The sequence below is a fragment of the Ursus arctos genome, unplaced genomic scaffold, assembly GCF_023065955.2.
Source record: "Ursus arctos isolate Adak ecotype North America unplaced genomic scaffold, UrsArc2.0 scaffold_30, whole genome shotgun sequence".
NCBI classification, from domain to species: domain Eukaryota; kingdom Metazoa; phylum Chordata; class Mammalia; order Carnivora; family Ursidae; genus Ursus; species Ursus arctos.
This window is the reverse complement of record NW_026622986.1, coordinates 22,814,485-22,838,554: the sequence shown is the minus strand read 5'-3', so window position 1 is coordinate 22,838,554 and position 24,070 is coordinate 22,814,485. Positions and strand designations below refer to the sequence as shown.

Sequence of the window (24,070 nt, the reverse complement as noted above, 5' to 3'; positions counted from 1 at the left end):
TACATTAAAAGCTGGTTCCAAACAAAATTGTTATTTTTATATAATCTTAAAAAGGATATTTCTCAAAAGAACAATGCTTTTCGAGCAATTTTTTTTTTTTAAAGATTTTATTTATTTATGTGACAGAGAGACAGCCAGCGAGAGAGGGAACACAGCAGGGGAGTGGGAGAGGAAGAAGCAGGCTCCCAGCAGAGGAGCCCGATGTGGGGCTCGATCCCAGAACGCCAGAATCACGCCCTGAGCGAAGGCAGACGCTTAACGACTGCGCCACCCAGGCGCCCCTTTTCTAGCAATTTTTAGGTGAAAGTATCTTTAAAAGAATTCCTAGAACCCCAGCTAAAAATAACTTCAACAGAAAATCCTTCTTTTGACAATCAGATATCTTAAATGCCCTTTGAAGGGCATCCGTAATTAACGCACCCTGTAGCAACTTCAAATGCTATCTTTATTTTCCCCTCTGAGTAATCTTTTCCTAAAGTAGAAACTAAAATTTATTGGACTAAATACCCAAGGGCAAGTAATTTAATTTCTGTGTGTCCCTATTTCCTCATCTGGAAAATTATCATTAACGCCTTGGGTTGTATACCACAAATGATTAGAAAACATCTCAAATGCTCTTGGTCAAAGTCAGTTTGGCTGCATTGTCTTCTAGGGGTGGGTGGAAGAAGTATATTTTTTAAACTGACAACCCACAGAAATGCTACTAAATTATAAAGCCCTTTGCTTTCATCCTTAATGGGCAACTATTAAATTACAAGTGCAGGGCACAGCCTTGCTGGGCTGATACCTCAACATTCCCTAGCCTTATATTGGTTTGTTGTTACGTCATGCTCCCCTTTCCGACTTGATTTGATTAAATCATGTTCAGATCAAACAGTGGGGACTTGGTGAGGAGAGGAGTACAGAACACAGAAGGTTGCTTTTATTCGAGTGAAGCCCAGAGAGTTTGGGCTTCTGTCCCCGTGGGGGTCTTCACGACCTAAGCACCCAAAGCTTTACTTTGCTCTTAGCTTGGCAACAGAGAGTTGACTCCATGCTCCACACCCAATGTGAGGTTCTAGGGAAAAACCTTTATTTATTTATTTATTTATTTATTTATTTGCATAGAGAACAAATACAGAGCAGAAGCTGAGCACATTTTCTCTGAAGAATTTTGTTCTTATGGTCATCAATCCTGGACAACTGGTCATAAACACTGCAGTACCACAGAATCATAAATATTTAGAACTGACAGGTACTATGGAGACAGTGTGTTCAAAACCCCTCATTTTATACATGAAAGGAAAATTGATGTTCAGAAAAGTAGGGGTTAGTTGCAGGTGAAGACTTCAGCTCAGGTTTACTCAGGACTATTCTATTTCCAATATACGGCTGACTCTTGGAAAACACTGGTTTGGACTGTGCAGGTTCATTTATATGCAGATTTTTTCATTTATATATGATTTTTCATATAAAATACAGTACCGTAAATGTTTCTTTCTCCTCTTTATGATTTTCTTAATAACATTTTCTTTTCTCTAGTTTACTTTATTGTAAGAATACAGTATATAACACATATGCAAAATATGTGTTAATGAGCTGCTAATGGTATTGAGAAGGCTTGTCAACAGTAGGCTACTAGTAGTTAAGTTTTGGGCGAGTCAAAGCTACATCCACAGGGGGGTTAGCTCCCCAAACGCCTGCTTGTTCAGAAGTCAACTGTATAATGCACCCCAGGGGCCACTAAGCAGCAGTGATTTTAGTAAAGACAACTTAAAGAAACTTCCTGCTCCATTTCTGTAACAAAATCAAAAAGAAATCTGTAAGGAAACATAATCTATTATAGGTCATGGCAAAAATCATGGCATAATCATTCAAAAGCTATGGCTCACAAAATTCAGTTATCTACTGTCTAAGACTTTTTTTTTTTTTTTAAAGATTTTATTCATTTATGTGACAGAGTGACAGAGAGACAGCCAGTGAGAGAGGGAACACAGCAGGGGGAGTGGGAGAGGAAGAAGCAGGCTCCCAGCCGAGGAGCCCGATGTGGGACTCGATTCCGGTATGCCGGGATCACGCCCTGAGCCGAAGGCGGACGCCTTAACGACTGCGCTACTCAGGCGCCCTCTAAGACTTTTTCTAATCTGGGGAAAACCATGACAAAAAATGGCTCTCTGAAGATTCCAAATGAATAAGTGAAACATTGTTCACTGTTTTCAAAATTATCATTTTTTTTTAGAAGGAAGGAAGGAAGGAAGGAAGGAAGGAAGGAAGGAAGGAAGAATATAATCAACTATTAACCAAGGATAAACAGCCCTAACAGCTCTTTCTGAATAGCACTCACATTCTAAGATGGAGGATAGAACATTATTCCACAGAGACCCCCCCAGGGATAAGAAGATTGGGGTACCAATGGTAATAGTAGACATTGGGAAAGGATTAGGGAAACAAGGAATTAGGTTTTGATAAGTTAAAGTCTATATACTCTCGGAAGTTCAAAGCCAATGTTGTGGTAGGTAATACGGAATGAACGCTATATTCATTCATAATCCTGTTTTCAAACACTATAAGCCCCAAATAGCAGACTACTATTGATTGTCTGGAACAATGTTGGCTGTACCTGCTATAGCTGGGTCTATACAGACCATGTTTGTATGATTGTAGTGTCCGTGATCAAACCCACTCAATCCTGATTATATGACAAAGGACACAAGTTTATTACTCTTTGTGAGCTGGATGCATGTGGTGCTGCCTCTTGTGGCCAAATTTACTTCCTACAGACTTACTACTAAATTAATCCTTTGTACGAACAAATGACATGGGAGTCTGCTGAAAGACAGTGTTGTCACCATCTGGCTTTGAAATAAGTGGAATAATTCTCAGTATTTTTTCCCATTAAGGAAATAAATCCATTCGAGTTTATTTTTAAAATGATAAAAACAACACTAAACTGAAAAAGAGCTGCTAGAGACAGTGCGTGCTAAAATACATTGGAATAAACGCAACTGGCAAATAAAAAGAGATTTTTCTCAAGACTGAGCGTGGAAGATTTTCAACACAGTAGCTGTTTGTTCCTTGAAGAATTAAACAACGAAACCAATATTTTTGCTGAGTATCTGGAATAAAGAGTTTTACTTCACAAAATGGCTAAAAAGAACTCTAACATGGTGTTAGAGAATAAACTGTGGTCAATTGTTGGATGTGAATCTAGCAATTAAAAAAATTGCACCCATATGAAAAACCCAATTTTAATTACCTGTTCTGATTATTGGTAAAATTAATTGAAAATTTCCTTCTTTTTTAACTGAGAAATATTGGTGTAATAAATGATGGCAGAAGTATATTTATAAATATTTATCTTATAAAATGGGTATATAAGAATAAATACAACTACATTACACCCTCTGCTGCCTTGGACTGAGTTATGTCTTATGGAATAAAAACAGTTACCAACTTAAAATTTGCTTTGGGATTAAAAAACAATTTCAATTTATTTTTGGTTAGCAAAACAAAGATTAAGCTTAAAGAAGGAGACAAAACTTCATATACACTAGTTGTAAATGTTAAAAGATATAAAAATAAGATACTAAAAAAATGCTTATTTCTTCTCTGATTTTTTTTTGTGTTTTTCTCACTGAGAAAGATGGGAGAATTAAATAAGAAACACATATAAATGAAACATCTGGATTAGCTCCAAAGATCTATAAATCAAACAGGTCACTTCTCATGAGTCAACTCAGGACTTAAAGAAGAAATCACAACGGAAATTAGAAAACATTGTGCCTGAAACCCAACATATCAACATTTTGGTATGTGCTCATGCACTTAGAAGGAAATTTACAGCACTAAATGCTTATGTAAGAACAGAAGAGAGGTCTCCAGCCAATAATCTAATTTCTACCTAGAGGAAGGAGAAAAAGGGAAAATCAAACCCAAAGTGAACAGAAGGAAGGAAATAATAATAACAAAAGCAGGAGCTAATGGAATAGAAAACAAAACAAACAAATAAGAAGAGAGAAAAAAGGAGTGCCTGAGTGGCTCAGTCAGTTGAGTGTCTGACTCTTGATTTCGACTCAGGTCATGAGATCAAGCCCCAGGATGGGCACTGTGCTCAGCAGGCAATCTGCTGGAAATTCTGTCTCTCTCTCTCTGCCCCTCCCCCCACTCTGTGCTCTCTTTCTCTCTTTCTCCCAATACATAAATAAATAAATCTTAGAGAGAAAGAGAGAGAAAGAAAGAAAAGTCAATGAAATTAAAGAAAAAAAAGACAACACACCAAAAAACTGGTTCTTTGAAAAGTTCGCTAAACTCTAGCCAGAGTGATCAGGGCAAAAATGGAGGGGAGTAAAAGATACAAATTGCCAATACAGGGAATGATGAGGTCCTACATGCAGTAAAAGGAAAATGAGAGAATATCATGAGCAAATTTATGCTATACATGTAACAACTTAGATGAAACAGACAAACTTCTTGAAAGACAAACTGAATGTCTCCCCCTTAAGATCAAGGTAGGATCTAAAAACAAGGCAAAGATGTCTTCTTGCATCAAGTCTACCCAATCTTGCCCTGACCCTCCTAGTCTGTGCAGTAAGAGAAGAAAACGAAAAAGAAAAAAGAAATAAAAGGCATAACTATGTAGTAAACAACTTGACCTTCCTCCCAAAAGTGGCGTGGCCTTTGCCCTCAGCTTCTGGAAGGTAAAGTCTAAGCTCTAGAAATTTTATGCCTGAAATAAGTATCTTTGTTTTTCTGGGTGTTTTAGGTCACACTGGATATTCTAACAATATGAGTTAGGGTGGGAGGTGCCCACATCAGAAAGAACAACAGTGTGAGTCAGGGTGGGAGCTTGATCCCATTATATCAGACAACCTGGAGACTGAGATCAATTAAGTGGTCAATCAATTGATCATGCCTGTGTAGTGGATTCTCAATAAAAACAGTGAACACTGAGCCTTCGGGAGTTTCCTCAGCTGGGGATACTCCATGCATACTGTTATATATCCATACAAGGAAAGTAACATGTTCTGGCTCCATGGCGGATAAGAACAAGAAGCCTTGTGCTTAGTTCTCTACCAGGCTCCAACTTAAGCACTTCTTCCCTTGGCTAATTTTAATTTTTCTTTTCCCTGTAACGAATTGTACTGATGAGTATAATAGCTTTCAGGGAGTTCTGTGAGTCCTTCTAAGTGAAGTATCAAACCTGATAGTGGTTTTGGGAAGCACACAAATCTGCTGTTGGTATCAAAAATAAGGGTAATCTCTTGTGGGTACTATTCCCTCTAACTCTGTAGTTGGCTAAACTCTGGCACATACAGATTAGATTAGTCAGGAAAAAAATCAAACTTTTTATTCACAGAAGACATGATAATGCTATAGAAAATTCTAGGAAATCAGCAAACAATATGTCTACTAGAATTTGTAAGCAAGTTTACCAAGATCTCAGGATATACTGCTTGCGTTTCAAGACTTATTACATGTGTAGATCAATGGAACAGAATGAAAGGTCTGGAAGCAGAGCCTCACAGATGGATAGAGATGTCAAGTAATTCAATGGGGGAAAGGATGGTCTTTCAGCCGACAGCATAGCAGCAACTGGATATTCTTATGCAACAGTGAACTTGGACCCTACCTCACACTTAACACAAATATTAACTTAATCATAGACTAAAATGTAAAATTGCAAAACTTTTAGGAGAAAACATAGGAAAAAGTCTTGTGACTCTGGGCAAAGTGGAGACTTTCTACAAAGGACAAAAAGAGTACAAACTATAAAATATTTATTTACTTACATATTTATTTATTTTTAAAGATTTATTTATTTATTTTATGGAAAGAGAGAACAAACTATAAAATATTTAAAAGTTGGATTTCATAAAAATTAAAACCTTTTGGGTTTTGAACATCACTGTTAAGAAAATAATAAGCCAAACCATAAACTGAGAGAAAATGTTTGCCGGACACAAATCTGATAAATGATTTTGTATCCAGAATATGTAGGGAACTTTTACAACTTGATAATAAGACAGACAACTCAACAAGAAATGGGCAAAATTTTAAAAGACACTTCAAAAAAATCCACTAAGGGCAAATAAGTAGTGAAAAGATGCTCAATATCACTAGTCTTTAGAAAATGCTAATTAGGGGCACCTGAGTGGCTCGGGTCATGATCCCGGGTCCTGAGATGGAGCCTCATCGGTGGGCTCCCTGGTCAGTGGGGAGTCTGCTTCTCCCACTTCCTCTCCCTCTGTGTGCTCTCTCCCTCTCTCCCAAATAAATAAATTAATCAATCTAAAAAAAAAAGAAAATGTTTATTAAAACTCAATGAGATACTTTCACACACTTACTAAAATGGCTAAAAACAAACAAAAACAAACCTCAAGCCCATGCCTACAAGCACGCAGCATAACTGAACTCACACTCTGCTCGTGGAAATGAGAAATGGAAATGGTACAACCAATTTGAAACACGGTTTGGCGATGTCTTATAAAGTCAAACGTAACCTTGCCATACAACTCAACTCCATTTATGAAAACAAATATCCCAACAAAGACCTGTGTGTGAATGCCGATAACAGGCTTATTACTAAGAGCCCCAAACTGGAAAAAACCCAAGGGTTCATCAACCTGTGAATGGATAAACGATTTGTGGGACTTCGGAACAGTGGAATACTCAGCAATAAAAAGAAACAGACCACTGATACATGTAAGAACATGGGTGTTTTTTCAAATGCATTATGCTAAGTGAAAGAAGCCAGACTCAAAAGGCTACATTCGGTATGCGCATATTTATATGATTTTTCTGGGAATATAGTGACAGAAGATAGATCAAGGTTGACAGAGCCTGGGGGTGGGGGCTGGGTTAACTACAAAGGTGCATGAGAAGCTATGTGGGGTGACAGAACTGTTTTACATTGAACATCCCTGTGGTGTCCAAATGCTTCAAACTGAACATCTAAAAGAAAGGGTTTTACTTTATATAATTTATACTTCAATAAACCTGACTTAAAACACACACACACGCAAACACACACACACCAAACCCCACAGACTATGAAAAGGTACTTGCAACATGTGTAGCTGGTAAAGGATTAGTGTCTCAACTCCAGAATAGGAAAGAGTTCCTTCCTATGAATTAATATGAAAAAATTAAGTCTCTTCGTAGAAATATGTCCTAAAAAATAAGCAGAAATTACCCAGTTTGGGAAGAATGGAGACAACAAACACATGAGAAAGCTACTCAGTGTCGATTAGGAATCAGGGAATGGCAAATTGAACCTTCAGTTAGATAGTATTTCTCACCCATCAGATTGGGTCAAAATGAAAAACATGACCATTTTGTGAATTAGTTAATAATGTGTAACAGTGAAAACTTTCCTCCATGTCTTGTGGAACAATAGGAAGGTATAATTATTTTGAAAAATAGTTTGGTACTATTTAATGAAGTTAAAAAGTGTATGCTGTCTGATCCTGAACTTCTGCACCTAAGCGCATACCCTTCTGACATTCTTCCACAGGTGTACCGAAGGTATGTACAAGGAAGTTTGTAAAAAAGGAAAAAGAAAACCCCCAAATGTTCATCAGGAGTAGAAGGGGTAAGTAAGTATGGTGTAACTTTACAATATTAAACTCTCCTGCAATTAAAATGAATGAACTATAGGCACATGCCGTAAAGTGGATGAATGTCAAAAACATTCATTTGAACGAAAAAAATCACAGAAGCATAAACAAAACAAGATTTTGTGTGAATAAGATTCAAAGAATTCTCTCATAGGCTACATAGCACCATCACTTATAAAGACGCACCTGGAGACAGGCTGCCTGACTTGCATTCTAGCTCCCACTTCCAGCTATGTAGCCTTCAGCCCCTTGTGTCAAAATTTCCTCACCTGTGCAGCTAGGATACTGGGATATATTAAGATGTGCTAATGGACTGGGGTAGCACATGTAAGGATCAATATGTGCTAGGTATTATTACTCTTCTCTAATCCACTAGGTGGAGCCTCACTGGTCCAGGAGAGCTGGCAGGGCTCCTCCCATGGGGAGCAGAAGGGGGCAGCAGTGACAGAATGCATGGAGACCATGGCTCTGACTGCCATCATGGAGGAGTGGGAACCACTCAGGACTATGGAAAAGGAAAGGGAACTGGGACTGCTGGAGCCCAATGACAATTCAACCCAGAATACCAGTTGACATTTTTTAGTCAAGTCCTTGATTGTCCTGAAGAAATAAGAATTACAATAAAATCAGTGGAGTCCACACTTGCGTAAGATGACTACATACAGTACATTTCTAATTCCTTTTTTCCCCCAGTCATGGATTTCCCAAGATGGTAGTTATTCTAAGCCTTTTTCTTGACTGTCCTCCTGTCTCTCAACTGATTGCGTTCTGGTACCTTCTTCAAAGAATAGGACAGAAGGAAAAAGACAGGGGCGCCTGGGTGGCACAGTGGTTAAGCGCCTGCCTTCGGCTCAGGGGGTGATCCCGGCGTTATGGGATCGAGCCCCACATCAGGCTCTTCAGCTATGAGCCTGCTTCTTCCTCTCCCACTCCCCCTGCTTGTGTTCCCTCTCTCGCTGGCTGTCTCTATCTCTGTCTAATAAATAAATAAAATCTTTAAAAAAAAAAAAGGAAAAAGACATAAAATGTAAATCCCATCGACCCTCACATCTAGGAGTCAGCCATTTGTTCAACTCAAGATGCGGTATGATGAGACTGAATTGTCATTATGCCGAAATAGTTACTGGAGAAGTGAGACTTTCACGCAATCACAGGTTTGTTGATTTTTATCTAACTTCTTATCACTTGTTCTTATAGTCTGATTCCTGAACTGTTAGTTTGAGGAATAAAGTGATCTCTTGTTTTGATATCCTTAGAGTTAATTACCATATAGGGTTTACTCTAGTTTTCAACGGAAGTCTAACGATGGGTAGAAAAGAATGAAAATTTATAACCAAAGCGATTTGTGATTGCTAATGCATTAAGAAAATTCCATATAGTTTTTATTAGTGTTTTTTCATAAAAGCTATCATTACAATATAATTACTACAATGTCTTTTATTACTCACCCTCTTATTTCTACTTGAGCTACAGCAGTGATGTTGATTTGCAGGCTCACAAAATTGCTGTCTGGGTTGTCCTTGTTGGAACTAAAACACAGTGACAATATGATTTAGATATATTTTTTCAGACATGTTACAATATATGATCATAAAAACCATTCTGCTGCTTGTATGGTGACTAACATAATAAAAAAAGATGAAAAACATTCTGTAGATCAAAAGAACAACAAACATTACTAATACAATCATTCAGAAAACAATGGCGTATCCATTCTACAAAATCATAACCATTTGAAAATGGAAATACTAAGCTTCTCTATGAGTAAAAGTACGTAATAACTTTCCATGAAGAGACATCTTATCTGAAAACACAACAGACATCTAGAAAAGCTAACACTTTTTTGTTTCAACGGCTAAACCAAGAAGGCAAGTGAGCTGAGTTCATTTTCCAGCTTCTACCTTGGACACATTGCTTAACTTCTCTGTGCAATAATGTTCATTGCCCAGTAGATGGGAAAGGAAGGTGCAGTCAACTCCTGATTCTCCATGCTAATAAAGAAGAGAACTAGCATGAATAATCCAAGAGCAGCACAGAATGGAAAAAGTGTTTGCGTTTGGCTCTGGAATGCATCATACCATACATTGTTTTGGCAGCAAATATATCTTCCTTACGACTTAGTTCTGAAGTAATATTAAAATAAGTGTACGTTCACTGCATGCTAACTGGCTGACTAGGGTGGGAGGTGGGAGTGGAATTAGAAGCATAGCCAATGGCGGGAAGAAGCAAGACGCCAGGAATTTGGGCAGCTCATGCCAAGGCAATTAGGAAATGACATAGGTGTTGTCAAGTGCATCAAGAATCTCAAGATAGAAGGTGCGTGTTTAATAATGTTTCTTTGAACAGTGGCAAAATTATTTTTAAGTCTGCTGGTTTTTTTCTCTCAAGCAAATATAATTACATATGAAACTTAATTTTTTAAAAAAGACTTATTTATTTTAGAGAGAGAGAGTTAAAGAAAGAGAGAATGGGGGGATTGAGGAACAGAGGGAGAGGGAGAAACTCAAGCAGATTCCATGCTGAGCACAGAGCCCGAGGCAGGGCTCAATCTCATGACCCTGAGGTCACGACCTGAGCTGAAACCAAGAGTCCGACACTTAACTGACTGTGCCACCCAGGTGTGCCTACATATGAAATTTAATTTTTAAAAAATGCATGTTAAGCAGCCAGCCCTGTCAGGAAAATGAAACGTGGTCTCACAAGAGGCTGGAACAACTGAGCTTTGAACGCAGAGGCCATTTGCCTTTATAAACCCTATTGCACGTTCCCTAGAGTCACCCTCATATCCCAAAGATTATGCAGCTTTCAGCAAACAGATGTGGCCACACCACCACGGACAGGTCATGCTTATATCCAGTTCTCATTAAGAAGAGAAAGACTCCTCTTTCCATCATCGACTTTTCACGAAGATTCAGTGGATAAGCTTTCACACTGCAGTCGTGGTAATGGGGTGTGTTCGGACTAGCTTTTGAAGCTTTCCAAATGTGGGGGCTGGAGAGGAGATGATAAGAGTTGGCTTTCAAAGGAGGAGGAGACAGAATCGTTCCCACAATGCTTTTGAAAAGTCTTGTCTGATTGTATATACTGATAAGGCCACTTAAACTGCATCACACATAAAAGATATAAACAGGCCAATGTCAGGCTCATTTCCTGTCATGGGGCATCACGGCTAACCTTGTGGTGAGCCTAGGGGGACTTGTTCACCAAAGTTTGAACCCCAGTTTCCAGGCCACTTAATCATTATCACATCTGGGGAAAGTCAGTCAACTAAAGAGGTGTTTTTTTTTTTTTTTAATTACTGAATTACTAACCAGCAAGAAATCATTAAGTAATTCTATTTATCGCATTTGTAGTTCCAAATGCACGACAGCAAACTCTTTAGTTTAGAAATTTAAGTCTCATTGTTCCACACATTACCCAGAATTTGTTCAGTTTTCTAGTTCTCACTGCTTTGCTGCGGTGGATATAAAAATTACGAAAAAAAGTTTCATTTAAGCTGTCCCATAATGTCATTGCATTTTGTTTCCACGTGGTTGAAGTGACACAACCGTCTTTACTCATAACATCCGGAAAATGTAAATAGATGTCAGGCGCTGAAATCGTCTTCAGACAGAAGTCTCATCTGAAGCTGACAGAGGCTCTTTTCAATGTAATAAGAGCAATGGCGGATGTGGAGACCAGATCTAGTTGGCTAATCAAAATCGTCCTGCATCCCACAGCCTTGTCGTGACACTTGGTGCTGCAATCAACCAGTGGTATCAACAACATCTCCTGGTAAGAAAGTCACCGGGCTTTGATATACAACTTAGATGCTTCCTTGACCTCCTTCCTGGAAGGAAACCTCCCTTGCTAACACCACTGCTCCGTTCAAACAAGCAATCCATCACCGCTCTGGACACTGAGCTATTTATACTGTTGGTGCTAGTTCTACACAGGAATGATGGATTTCCTCTCCACGACTACACCCTATGTCATGCACCCAGGATAAACATGTTTTTTACTTATCGTTCTTATGCTGTTTTCTTTTTCCTTACTGTTTCCTATTCTCTGTTTTCTAACATTCCCTCTGTGCTTTTTGTGGTCTTTGGAACATCAGCAAATACAATACGATATTCATTTCACTACTGCTGAGGAAGCAATGTCAGTGACACCACGAAGACCTATTTGTGTGTGGGAATTGTGATCTGAGACCCGCTGTGCTCAGGGAGGAGAATGTTTACATGTCACACGGAGCCACGGCATGAGGAGACCGTTTAATGCAAACATTTGGTAACATGAACTATTTTAAGTTTATTAATATATAAAGCCCTGTTTCTCTTTTGGGTTCTGTTTGTGGAAAAGGGCATTAAATGTGGGTAACAGTGGTCAGTGTGGTCAAACCTTAAGAATTTAGACCTTAGAGCATTTGGTTTAATTTATTTTTGGTTTTAACACATTTAAATTGAATACAAACCATCCATTAAATACTCATTTATGTCTTTGCAGTCTGCCAGCAAAGCATGTAGATAAATGCTCACCTCAGTGTTAAGTATTCTCAAATATTTTTATCTCTGAAATGTCTGTTTTGGGAATTTGATGCTTTATGTATGTCCCTGTGGCCTCTCTGGTTCTTCATTTACGCATTTTTTTCCCCAGGATAATTTTAAGTCATGAGTTTCTATAGCATGTAGGGATGGAATATAATCATGGTCCAATATTTTAGAGGAAGGGGGATGTTAAAATGTGACCATTTCTATTTTCCATTAAGTTTAGCACTTCATTGCTGAATTCACTATTTGAATGATGATCTCCAGGATGCGATTTTGGGAAGGCATTTAGAACATCATTTGCTGTCCTTGGCTTCTTGAGTGAATTACTAGTGGCATTCATTCTATTACCTGTAACTGTAATCAAAAGTAAGGAGGATGTGTCAAGGAATTTTCTTTGCATTTTTGTTCCAGATTTCCTTTCTAAATAAAGGCTTTATATTTCATGAGAGATATGTCTTCATGCCATTGCAGGATCAATGTCACAGACAATGATGGTGAGAAAAAGAAACTTCAGGCTACTGTCTGGAGTGATGGTGGTCCTCACTGCGGAATGCCTTTACTTTCTTTCTTTTTTCCTGAAAACTTACAAATACTTCCCAAATGAAAATATTTAGGACTACCCGAAACTTTTGGAAAATATACATTTTATATCAACAAAGAAGTGGTTTCATAAGCTTTTGGTAAAATGCTATTACAGAAATTCTGTCTGCATCTCATCACTAATATGGGTAAAAGTTTTAAAAATCTCTAGCAGAAAATATTGTTACATTTTTTAAAAGACCTAATTAAGGTCAGAAAAAACCTAAGGTAAGTTAGAATACCTTCCTTCTTCGAAATCTATCATAAAATTTAGGGGATGTGGTTTGTGATTTTTGTGGTTGTAGATTTTTTAAATTTTTAAAAAAGATTCATTAATTTTAGAGAGAGAGAGCATGGGTGCAAGGGGCAGAGGGAGAGGGAGAGAGAATCCCAAGCAGACTCCATGCTGAATGTGGAGCCCATTGTGGGGCTTGATCTCAGGACCCTGAGATCATGACCTGAGCCAAAACCAAGAGTCAGTTGCTTAACCAAATACACCACCCAGGTTGTAGATTTAAAGAATCTGCTATATTCTTATAGAGTTTATATGCTTTTAAAAAACTCTAAAGCTTTAATTAAAGTAGCTATTAAAAAGTAAACCATTACACAAAATCAACACTCTCCAATCACTGCTTACAGGACAGAAGGTAAGATTGAGCCACCCTGTACACTACTATTTGAGAACCAAATTATAAAGACTGACTTCAGAGTTGTGTTATAGGTAGAATAAGGGTTCACCATGCTGAGCATATGCTGTTTATATCAATGTTCAAACACTTAGAATTGCAGACCACAAAAGAAATATACACATTTCACAAGGTGTCTTACTATACACATTTACATTTATCTAATTGGATTATTTCCTGAACAGGACTTTGATATATTACATTCCATTCAATCTCCTTTTCTTTTAATTTTGGCCTGGAGTTATTAAATTGATCCCATTACTGGCTAATGGGTTGAAGTCCACAGTTGGGCTTTCATGCACACTGCTCCCTACAAGGCTTCCCACTCATTAAATATTATTTTCAGTCATGAAAGAGCAAACAGAATAGACAGTGAAAAGATACACTTGAATATCTGGAAAAGGTCAGTCTTAGGAAAAAAGAGCAGCTACTTACTTGCTTTGGCTTGTAGTTACCAGAGAAGGCCCTGAAGGAAGGCTCTGGATGAATACATGATCACACCTGCTTCCTGCCCTGGAGCTCACAGTGAAACTATCTGAGACTTATTAACTCTTGAAGAGTTCGATTTCAAGATTGCAAATGTATAATCTGTGTTTTTTGCAAAAATTTTATCCTCAGGAATTAGCTGACTGCTGCTGAGAGCATTGTGGGTATGTAGTAGGGGTGTTGGTAAGGGTGGGAGAAGGGAAGTGAATCAGAATGAGGAAAAATGGAGGTAAATGGGGGTGGGAGGGTACCCAGGACAAAATTTGATTAAAATAACTTGGCCTATAGATGGATCTCTTTTCTAAAAAATAAAAATTAAAAAAAATGAATGAATAAATAAATTACGAAACTGAAACAACAGAAACAAAGGAAATGATCTGTGAATGTCTGGGTTTTAATTTCAGGAGAACTTCTAAGGTTAAGGAGGTTGAAGAGTGGCCGTTCATTTCAATATGGATCTCTGTAATATTGAATGCTGACCATAATTTTAAGCACTTAAAGATCTAACCTTCTGATTTGGAGATCGAAGTTAATGCTCATGTTTGTTTTCTCAAGACGTGGAACTGCAAATCGGAGGCCCAGAGAATACTAGAAGAAAAAAATACAAGTCACTAAGTTTATGACAGGGAGGGACTTTCTACACAGCGTAAAAATCTTTTTTAAGTCATCCTTGCAAATCCCCACCCTAGATTGCTGTCCTTTTCTCTGCTTCCACCCTGGGTTGCTGAGAGGAAGTCACGTAACTAAGACCGCGGGAATTCAAGTTCCTATACATCATGGTTCCTTCCCTTCATTTAGCCCCGTATGGACTCTTTCTTCTCTGGCCACCTTGCTATATGCTAAATTAAAAGCAAACTAAATATACAAGAGATGAGTGATTTGGAAAACGGTCATGCTTGTGTTTGATGCACCTTTAGGTAGTCATTGAAATTATGGCTGTAAAGCCTATGCAAATATGTGGGAAATGCTTCTAATGTAATAATGATCCATGAAGAAACAGGTAACATAGTTGTATGTACAACGTGTTTCTCCTTTTGTTTTAAAAGTTTATCGATGGAACAATTACTGTAGAGGAGTGAGGGTGTATGGTAAGAAAATATACCAGAATAACATGCTACGGTTATGTTAAGATTATACGTGAAGGGATTGTTTTCTCCACCTTTCTTTATTTTCCAAAGTTTTGAACCTGCTCTAATATTTTTTTTTAATTTGAGGACAGATTTTTAAAACTTTGGGAAAAATAAATCCAATGATAACATAAATAAAGAAGTGAAAATAAGAGCTGAGTAATTCTATGACTTACTCTCCCACGCACTGTGCTAAGCCTTACGTGCCTTGTCTCACATAATCATGATAACCACCCCACAGGTAGGTACTGTGATTACTGACATTTTACAATCGAGCGGTAATCTGGGGATTAGGGAGATCAAGGGCCTTCGTCCAGGTGCTTAGCAAATGAATTGTAGCGTTGGAAATTCCTGCAAACCAACTCTAGGACCTGTACTCTTGGCCACTACGCTACGAGAATCAAATCAGTGATTAAAAACTCGTGTTAATATGAACCAGTAATAATATGAACTAATAATAAATCTTTATTTTTTTCATAAATCATCATCATTATCTCACTAACCCTTACTGACTGCTATAAGCCAGGTACTGACCTAGTGGCTTTATATACATCATATAATCGCACTGTTCCAAATATTCCTAAACATGGGGATTCTCCCATTTCAATGTGACCTCGTCCAAGGTATCACAACTGACAAATGGCAAAGCTGGAATTTAAACCCAGGTGTGGTCTCATTACTAAACCTATGCATCCTTATGTCACAGCCACGATGAATTCCTTTATAATAACAAATGTGCGATTTTCAGTCAGACCTCTGGGACGTTGCACATAAACTTCTCTCTTCTTTGGAAACTACTTAAAACTTTTCCTGCTTTTTCTATGTGAAGAGGTTCTACTTGTGGTCCAAAGTTCAGGACAATAGATCCTCCTGCAACATACTGTCTGATCCCACAGGCCAGGTAAGGCAGAAATTTTCTGTTTATTCCCTATCTCCTTCTTTGCTACTCTCCTATCACTCAACCTCTGATATTGCTAATGTCGAGTTTCTTACTGAATGGGGATTATATATTTTCATCTTGATATTGTGAGACTCTGGCTTAGTATCAGGCATATAGAAGGGGTACAATAAAAATGGCTGAAAGAATGATGTGAAAGAGTTTGCTATTGTTTGCACGGTTCCAGTGATGGGGATCTTACTGTATTGTGATGAAGCCTGGCTAATGTTGGTATTCATCATAGAGCAATTCAGCCTGGGACAAAGATACAACAACAATGTGACAATTTCATATTGGTCAGAGGCCCATGTGTTTTCAACTAGAACCAAACACCAGATCTCTGGGCATTGATTCTAAAGAGCCTTTGTGGAATGACTACTTTTTTGTTTTCCTGATTGAGAGATTTTTCAAGTTTTTATGAATCCTACTGGCACATATTTTATATTACTATAGATATTATATGAAAATGACATTACTACTTACAAATCAGAAGTGATACTTCTGAATATTACCTTGAATGTTTTGTTAAATTAAAATAAAAAGTAACTTGAAAACTTTTTTTTAAAAATATTGGGACCGAAATAAATGGTCCTGGTGATTTATGATGCTTTTTAATATTTAGGACTGCTTTTACATTTGGAATTTTACTACAACCAATGGAGACTTTTTTTTTAAAGTACAAAATGAAGATGTAAATAAATCAAAATGTTTTATAACAAAACAGAATGCAATAAAATTTGATGTATTTAAGGGCATTAAAGGGTGAGATAAGAAAGCTATTAGGTTTCTTCCACTATAGACCTCACAGATAAACGAATACAAACAATTTACTTCCTTGACTTCCAAAAATTATTTGCTGGTAAAATGGATTGACATCCTGTCACATAAACACATTTGTGGTTAAGACCACACTGCCATTTTTACCCTCCACTTGGATTGTCACCAGTGGTCAATTTTTGTTCCAGGATTATTCTTAGTTATTAATGATCTTAGATGATCTCTGGTTTAGACTTAACACTTTTAATACTGAAAAAGGAATGAATGCCTGGTCACCTCTAGATGCAAACACTGAAGCTACCATGTCAATTTCTTCCTCTTTGGCCTTGGGTAGATCTCTTCTTGACACCAAACTAGGAAGTTTTTTCTTGAAAACTAACAAAAGGACTTATTAGTTTCCAGATAAAAGAATTCTAATGAAAAATGTTCTAACTTCTCAGCTCAGAAATCCTGTTCTATCTTTCATGGCTTCATTTAAAAATCTCATCTCATCTGTTATTCATTAGTTTTTATCCAAGTACTTTTCCCAATTTTGCAGACGGGATAGAATATGGACTTTGTGTTAAGTCCTGGTTTAAATCTTGGTTTTGGCATTCATTACCTGTGTGACTTTGGGAAATTTATTTGACATTTCTCAGTTTCTTCATCTATAACATAGGAGAAATACTCAACTCATGGGATTGTTGCTTTTGAAAATTTTATGAGGTCACATAAAAGAAAAAGCACCCAGTGATGGGTTTGTAACACAGAGGGCAATTTCAGTACATGTTAGCTAATAAAAATCTGTTATAAAATTTATCTTCCATTTAAATATTTACTTTTTTGACCCAACAAGTGAGTTTACTGGACTATAGCTTGGCACACTTTATAAATACCTGGGATCAATGGAATAGAGTTCATTAGGGTGTAGAAAAGCAAAAATATTATTCTAGCACCTAAAGAATAAATTGGGAATAAGTATTCCTTGGTAGTTTCGAATGCTCAAATAAATGTGACAGATCATGGACTAAAAGGTTTATTTACTGCAGGACTTCTCAGTACCTTTAAAATGCAGAAGTGCACCTGAATGCCCCAGAGGAGGATATGATACTCAGCAGCAGTGACCACAGAACTCCCCTTTAAAGCCTGATCTCAAGGGATCAGTACTCTTTGGAATATACTTTGGGAAGCTATTCTAATACAAACCTATGCAATTATAAATTTTTGTCAATTTTTTTTCAAATAGGCCATTTTATTGATAATCATAAATATTTAATTTAAAACAGGAATACTATGTTTAGTTTATGCAGCATTTAATTATGCAGTATTTGCAGATTTCAGAATTTTTTTCTGATTCACGACTTCATAATAAGTATTTCCACTGAGATATTTATTACAAGAAATTACTATGTGTACTTAAATGGCTATTGAATAAAATAAGCTTATTGTCTACAAGTAATCCTGAATGAAAAGTTCCTAAATCTGGAAACAACGAAAAAGAAGAAGAAAAACATGTCCGTATTCTTTCAAAAGCACATTACAGATCGTTATTAACTCTTTTGTTTTTCTTGCTACAATTTTCTGTATTATTCTTCAATTATGAAGCATGGAAAATATAGACCTAGTAAAGCTAACTCAAAAGATGGGTTATGGTAACATTTTAATATAAAAATACTGTGGATGATAGTCATATGGGAGGTATGTCAAAAATAAAAGCTTAATCATCTTTGCTAAATTTTTTAACTATGTTATTTCTTAAGTCATTTACTGAATACAAAGAAAAAAATTGCAGTGACATTCAAAGAAAAAATTTCCCAAGAAAAAATCTGTAGCAAAAACATCTTCATAAAGTATCTAAAAGACATGTCAAAGTAAAGTCAAAAGACAAAGCATATAAAAGTATTCATCTTTTTGTGTTTTTAACCTCAGATTCCCTACTCTGTATAGGATAGAACGCTCAATCCACCGCCCTGGTAATTTCCTGCCTAATTTGTTTTAGTTGCCAGGTGCTAACCTGCTGAGTGCTAATTGGGGAGCGTTGTACTAGCTCTGTTTAAAATTCAATTAGAACTTAAGGCTTCTGGTTTTCTCTTACATTTGTTCCAGCCACCATAGGGTTCCCAAGGTCACACACCACCATCCTGGTTATATTTTCCATCTTGTACTCACAGCTCAGTGGTCGCAGCCCCTGCAATGGGAAAGAACACCAGCGTGGAGCTCAGGGGGCAAATAAGTTACATCCTGTCCCAAAGGCAATGCGGTGGGCCTCGGGAAGCTTCTCTTGATTTCAAACACCTGTGCGGGCTGTGCCCAAGAATTCATGTGTGACCATTAACTCAGAAGAGAAACTTGAGAGAGGGGAAAAAAAAAAATCGAAGTTTAATTATTGGAAGAAATTGGATTGGTAAACATACCTAGTGTGTTTCCCTGAGGAGGAGAATGCTTACTACATAAAATAATGAACATTTTAGAAATTATTTTCACGATTGCTAATGTTAAATTCAGACCATGAAGATCACAGATGAGTAAACATCATTGCACAAATTTACTCTTGAAAACAATGAAATGACAGGTATTAGTAGAGGCTATCATGTGACTCAAGGAGCATTTGCAAGAGATTTGCTCTGAACACAAATTCCTACACACCATGGTCCCAGTTCGAGATTACACAATCAATCTTAGTTCCATCCTCTAAATACTGAATATGGGAATAGAATACTTTTATGTCTACGCAGTGCTTCCTGTCTCCCTTCTTTACCTTATATCCTATTCTCAGTAGAAAGTATAAAAACTCAAGTTTGAAGAGGCATTATTTCCCTCTAATTTACTAAGAGCCACTAATATATGACCTGTCACCCTTATTCCCACAGATGAGCTTGCAATATGAAGACTTTCACAAAGGAGCAAACTTTTGCTCCAGAATTTCTGCCCCAGGAGAGGTCCAAGGAAGAGGGTTCTGAATATGAGGACCATTGGTCCATCTGTCAGCTCTACTGAAATTTCATCTAAGGAAGTAATGTGACTTTTCATGTAAAAGTTTCAGAAACCAGCCTCCATTTCATTCTTCCCACTTAATTCAGAAAAACCAAGATCCAACACCAAAACAAAGAAGCGCTAAACAAACACATCCAGGTAAAGAATTTTGTAAGTAAATCATATTATTTGAGAACATTAACTTCAGGCGAGCAGGGGATTTTGTATCTGTTCTATTCCCAGTGCCAGAAGAGTATTGGGCGCAAAGTAGTATAAGGGAGATACAGAGCAGAAGTAGCTCACATTACTTCCTAAGAGGAGTCTGAAATGAGATAGACAGAAACCCAAGTAACTATAAAATCCTCCTTCCTGTAATCAACCAGGGAGGCACGCCCACTGAAAAGTCTGTTTAGACTCCGAAGAAAGAGGTGAATGACTGATATCTGGAGGCAATTTAATACACGCTCTCTCCAAGTAACCTGAACGACATCCTAAGAAGCTAAGAAACATAGTTTCAAAAAGCTGGTAACATTCTCTCCTCTGAAAGGTAGAATTAGCATGTATTTAAATTCTTAAGGCTCTATAACTAACCCTAATCATACAGAGAACTTTTGTGTTTGAATTATTCAGTCCTGAAAACAGAAAATAAGGAACCCAGCAAAAGCTTTTAAAAATGTCCACAAGTCCTTTGAATATAATTCAAGGACTTTGTTTCTGTAGTAAATATTTTCTCTTATCTAAAGGTTAAAAGTGACATGTACATTTTTTCCAGCTTTCTAGAAATAGCTCTTTTTACATCAACCAAAGATCTTTTCTTACCGCAGACCCTCCCACCCTTTTTCTTTTTTTAACCTTTATTTCCTTTCCCCGAGTGAAACAATGATTGTTTTTCTAGATATTTCTAGATTATTTTCCTTAGCTGTTCCAGGGACACTCCTGCTGTAATCCATTTATAGCTCTTAAGATATTATTCATTCACTACAAATATTTACTGTGTACCTACTACTGTTTACCAGGCATCGATAAAAAAGACCCCTTGTCTTCACTGTATTTCCAGTCATCCTAACCATTGTAATAAGTAATCACAAGCAATTGTAACAAGCAATGGAAACATAATCAGGGCAGTTTGAGTTTTACCGTGGGAGAGAGTCATAGTGATAGGGGAGGTTATGCATCTAGATTTGAGGACCAGAGAAGTTTCCCCTGGAAGAAGTGATATCCAAGCTGCTGGGGGTGGGGGGGGGGGCAGTGCAGATCAGTGGTTCAGAGCCGGGGATCAAACCTAACAGAGGAGTTGTGAGTCTCGGTTCTGCTACATAAAAGCTGTGTAACTTTGGGCATGTTACTGAATTTCTCCTTATCTATAAAGTGGGGGATACGGATAGACTTGCTGTTTCTCTATAAGGCTGTGATGAGGGTTAAGCAAATTAAATCCATATAAGATCTCAGAGCAGTGCCCAGCCCATCTCAATTGCTCAATAAATGTTTGCAGCCTCAATCATGACCAAGCTGAAGCCTGAAGAATAAACAGAAAGAAGTAAGCTGGATAAGGGGGAGGAGGGAGTGGAATTGGTGCATCAGAGAGAAGGAAGTGCAGCCACAATCTCTGTGGCAAGAGAGCACATGGGTATTATAGAAACTGGAAACAAAGTCAGTCCTGCTGGAATTTAGGGTGTGGGGTAAAGGAAAGAATCAAAGCCCCATGATGAGGCTAAAGGGGTGAACAGAGGTGATAGAATTAAGGGCCTCGTTAGTTATTGAAGGGATTTGGATTTTATCCTTAAAGCGATGGGGACCTAGTGAGGCTTTTCAGCAAGAAGCGGTGGGATCAGATTTACATGGTAGGGAGAGGACTACCCCTGTGGGGAGCGGAGCGGAGGCAAGCTGGTAGGGAGATGAGTTAGAAGACTGTTGTCATCTCAGCAAAAGCTCATGCCAGTCCAGATGAAGGCAGTGACAGTGGCAGTTAGGTGGAGAGAAGAGATGAACTGGAGAGACTGGGGCTGAGTGGGCTGTAGAAACGAGGTGGCTACTGGTGCCAATCTGAGACAGGAAATGGAAGCGCGGGAGAAGTGTGAGTGTGGGGAGAGGACAAGCCTAGTTCTGGACATGCTGAATGTGAGGTGGGTGTGAGGCAGAGGAATGCAGTATGGGAGGTCCCCCAAACAGCCAAATTCATGGAAAGCAGAATGGTGCTTATCAGGGGCTGGGGGGAGAGGGACTTCGTGGTGGGTGAGTACAGGGTCTCCATCTGGGAAGATGAAAACATTCTGTACCGAGTATTGCTCAAGAATGAAGATGTACTTAATGCCACTGAACTGCACCTTTAAAAAGTGGCCAAAATGGTAAATTTTATATTATACATATTTTACAACAATAATAATATCAATAATAGTCACAATATAAAGCACATAGGCCCTTATTCCTAGAAGAATTTAGAAAAAGTCACCAAAAGGAAAGTATGAAGTCTGGCTCAGTGAAGGTTTCCAGAGAAAGAGATGGTCAGCATCCACATTTTCGAAAAGATGGATGTTTTCAACAAAAGAATAACAAAACTTACAATCAGATAATCCTAATATGTTTCCCCCTGGAGGAAAATGTCTAAAAAAAACTTGAACTGAGTTTAAATAAAAAGGTACACAAACCTCAAACTGCCTAAAAACAAAGAATAAATTAGAACGTGGCTTAGTCATGTGAAATTCAAAGACTGAGCTAAATCTCTGCCCAAGGGAAACTGATGGAAGAAAAATAGTTAAGGGCTTCTTTGAGATTATGGATAATGTCTGTTGTAATGTTTACAGCCAAAGATAGAAGCGATAAACGTTCTCCTGTATTTTCCACGCAACAAACTGAACCATAAACTGGATGTTTTGCTAAAAAAACCTTTTGGAAGAGATGCTTTGTTTAACGAAGTCAGGGGTGGAGGGACATGAAGCAATCAAATGAAAACAGAAGTGGAGCCCTGGAATATTTTAAAAAATAACATACTTGAACTTTTGTGTTTGTTTCTATAGTATTTGCATGTGAGTGTGTACAGGTGATATTTTTCTACAAATTTCTGCAACAGAAACTCGTCATGATTTTATGACTGCCAAAGATACACGATTATTACTCACCTGGATTTATATTTTTTACTAAGATAATTTAACCAAAATATAAACCACAAGACTAGACGTATGAGTAGAGAATTTTCCATTCCTTACATCTTTAAATGCCTATAAAGTATCAACATCACAACAATTTGCTAACATCTCCTGAGAGGAATTATTCTTCATTGACGTAGTCATTAGAATGCTCAAACTCTTCAGAGTCTGTGATATTTGGAAACCAGCAGTTAACAAATCATAATTAAACGAGCAAACCCATCAGCAATTCCTGAAGGAGCTCCAAAGAGTGTTAGGCTGGGTCTCTACCCTAGATTGTACATTTCCGTACATTTCTGAAGACGAGGGACTCTCTCCATTATCCTGCAATGTATTTATAATGGCTTTTTAGACCAAGTGGTTAAAAACACAGCAGAACCTGCAGATGCCCCAAGTGGGAAGATTTGTGGTCTGATAAGGAAAGATTATAAAAAACATTGTTGTCAATTTAATAAATGGTGGCATTGCCTGACCGACAAATGACGAAGACCTGGCTTTTCTTGGTCCCGGTCCCAAAAAGGTGGGCCACGAAGGAAGAAAAATGAACGTGTTTCCTTTCCAGTGCCTGTCTAGGCTGTTATCAGTGCTCAGCTGGGACTGGTCGGACCTTCCTCCGTAAGCAATAATGAAAACCAGACCTCCCGGGACCTGCTTGAAACGTAAAGGAACTAAAAACAAAGGCCTGAAAACGGCCAGCGAGGGTGGGAGTCAGCAGGGGAATCATGCTGACAGATGCCGTTAGCAAGCTTCTCCTTTCAGCCAGTTGTATTCTCCTCCTTGCTTCAGCTCTCCATCTTTGGCCAATTTATCTCTGCACTATGGCCAAGAAAGATATGAATACTTGCATAAGACCACCCCTCTTCTTGGCTCATTGCTATTATGACGACCAAAAAGTAAGGTGCCTTTTTGTCCCCCTTTATTTGGGAAGAAAGTCTCAGCTAAGGTGGCTCTACTTAACATCGATTTGACTTCAAATGTATAACCAGCTCTTTTCCTACTTCAAATTTACCTTGTTGCTGCGTTCAATCCCAACATAATCTGCCTCTTCCGGTATCATCACAAAGAGTTCAGCTTCGTACGCACCTTCTCCTTCATTTCTTGCATTGATTATGAGCGTAAGATGATTTTCATCTCCTATGATGACCTGATTCTTATCTCTAAAATGCAGTTTAAAAAGGAATATTAGGTACCATACTTCTCTGTATTCACAGATACCGTATTTAAGGACTTGGAAGAAAAGAAGGAAGATGTGGGAATAG

At 37.9% G+C, this 24,070-nt stretch overlaps 1 protein-coding gene across 2 annotated transcripts in view; it reads right to left on the bottom strand.

Moving 5' to 3' along the window:
- The window catches only part of ITGA8 (integrin subunit alpha 8), a 172,566-nt gene that overhangs the window by 39,838 nt on the left and 108,658 nt on the right, over nucleotides 1-24,070 (bottom strand). For both annotated transcript variants that reach the window (XM_026479018.4, XM_026479019.4), the window contains exons 20-23: nucleotides 23,821-23,968; nucleotides 18,791-18,883; nucleotides 14,384-14,463; nucleotides 9,044-9,124 (exon numbers count right to left, since the gene is read on the bottom strand). In XM_026479018.4, coding sequence (XP_026334803.2) covers nucleotides 9,044-9,124; nucleotides 14,384-14,463; nucleotides 18,791-18,883; nucleotides 23,821-23,968 — 402 coding nt within the window. The remainder of the gene's footprint in view (nucleotides 1-9,043; nucleotides 9,125-14,383; nucleotides 14,464-18,790; nucleotides 18,884-23,820; nucleotides 23,969-24,070) is intronic.